This window comes from Fukomys damarensis, unplaced genomic scaffold (assembly GCF_012274545.1).
Source record: "Fukomys damarensis isolate Sample0158 unplaced genomic scaffold, DMR_v1.0_HiC HiC_scaffold_37, whole genome shotgun sequence".
Lineage (NCBI taxonomy): Eukaryota > Metazoa > Chordata > Mammalia > Rodentia > Bathyergidae > Fukomys > Fukomys damarensis.
Window position 1 is genome coordinate 1,709,384 of NW_022900949.1, and position 753 is coordinate 1,710,136.

Genomic DNA, 753 nt, shown 5'->3' on the forward strand with positions numbered 1-753 from the left:
GGGGGTGGGGGGTGGGCACAGGCCGGGAATGCTCGAGGCTGTGGCATCCAGAACCTGTGCTCCCGGCCCCTCCTCTGTCTCCTTTCTGCTCCCCGTGAATGGTGAAGCTCACCATTTCTCTTCCTCCCAGGTGGCTCACCCAGAAGGGGGCCCGGCAGAAGAAGATCAACGAGTGGTTGGGGATCAAGAATGAGACTGAGGAGTGAGTGGCCCCTAGTTGGGTGCAGGCAACGCTTCTCCGCGGGGGGGCCATTTCAGGCGGGTTTTAAAGGATGAATAGGAGTTCTCCAGGTAGCATTGCTGGCCGATGAGTGAGCAGGGTCCCCCTCCACTGCCCCGCAGCCAGTACTCACTGATGGAGGACGAGGAAGACCTCCCTCATCACGAGGAACGCACGTGGTACGTGGGCAAGATCAATCGCACGCAGGCCGAGGGCATGCTGAGCGGCAAGAGGGACGGCACATTCCTCATCCGGGAGAGCAGCCAGCGCGGCTGCTACGCCTGCTCCGTGGTGTGAGTGCGCGGCCTCCCTGCCCGAGTGCGGGCGGGTGGAAGGGGCGGAGATGGGGGCGCTGAGCTGGCCCTGTGCCTCCCTGCAGGGTGGACGGTGACACCAAGCACTGCGTCATCTACCGCACAGCCACCGGCTTCGGCTTCGCGGAGCCCTACAACCTGTACGGGTCCCTGAAGGAGCTGGTGCTGCACTACCAGCACGCGTCCCTGGTGCAGCACAACGACGCCCTCACCGTCACC

The 753-nt window shown here is 64.1% G+C and overlaps 1 protein-coding gene across 1 annotated transcript in view; it reads left to right on the plus strand.

The window, feature by feature from the left end:
- The window catches only part of Pik3r2 (phosphoinositide-3-kinase regulatory subunit 2), a 7,249-nt gene that overhangs the window by 5,495 nt on the left and 1,001 nt on the right, over positions 1-753 (plus strand). Inside the window, exons 8-10 of the mRNA XM_010606528.3 lie at positions 131-202; positions 343-513; positions 600-747. Of these exons, the coding sequence (XP_010604830.1) occupies positions 131-202; positions 343-513; positions 600-747 (391 nt within the window). The remainder of the gene's footprint in view (positions 1-130; positions 203-342; positions 514-599; positions 748-753) is intronic.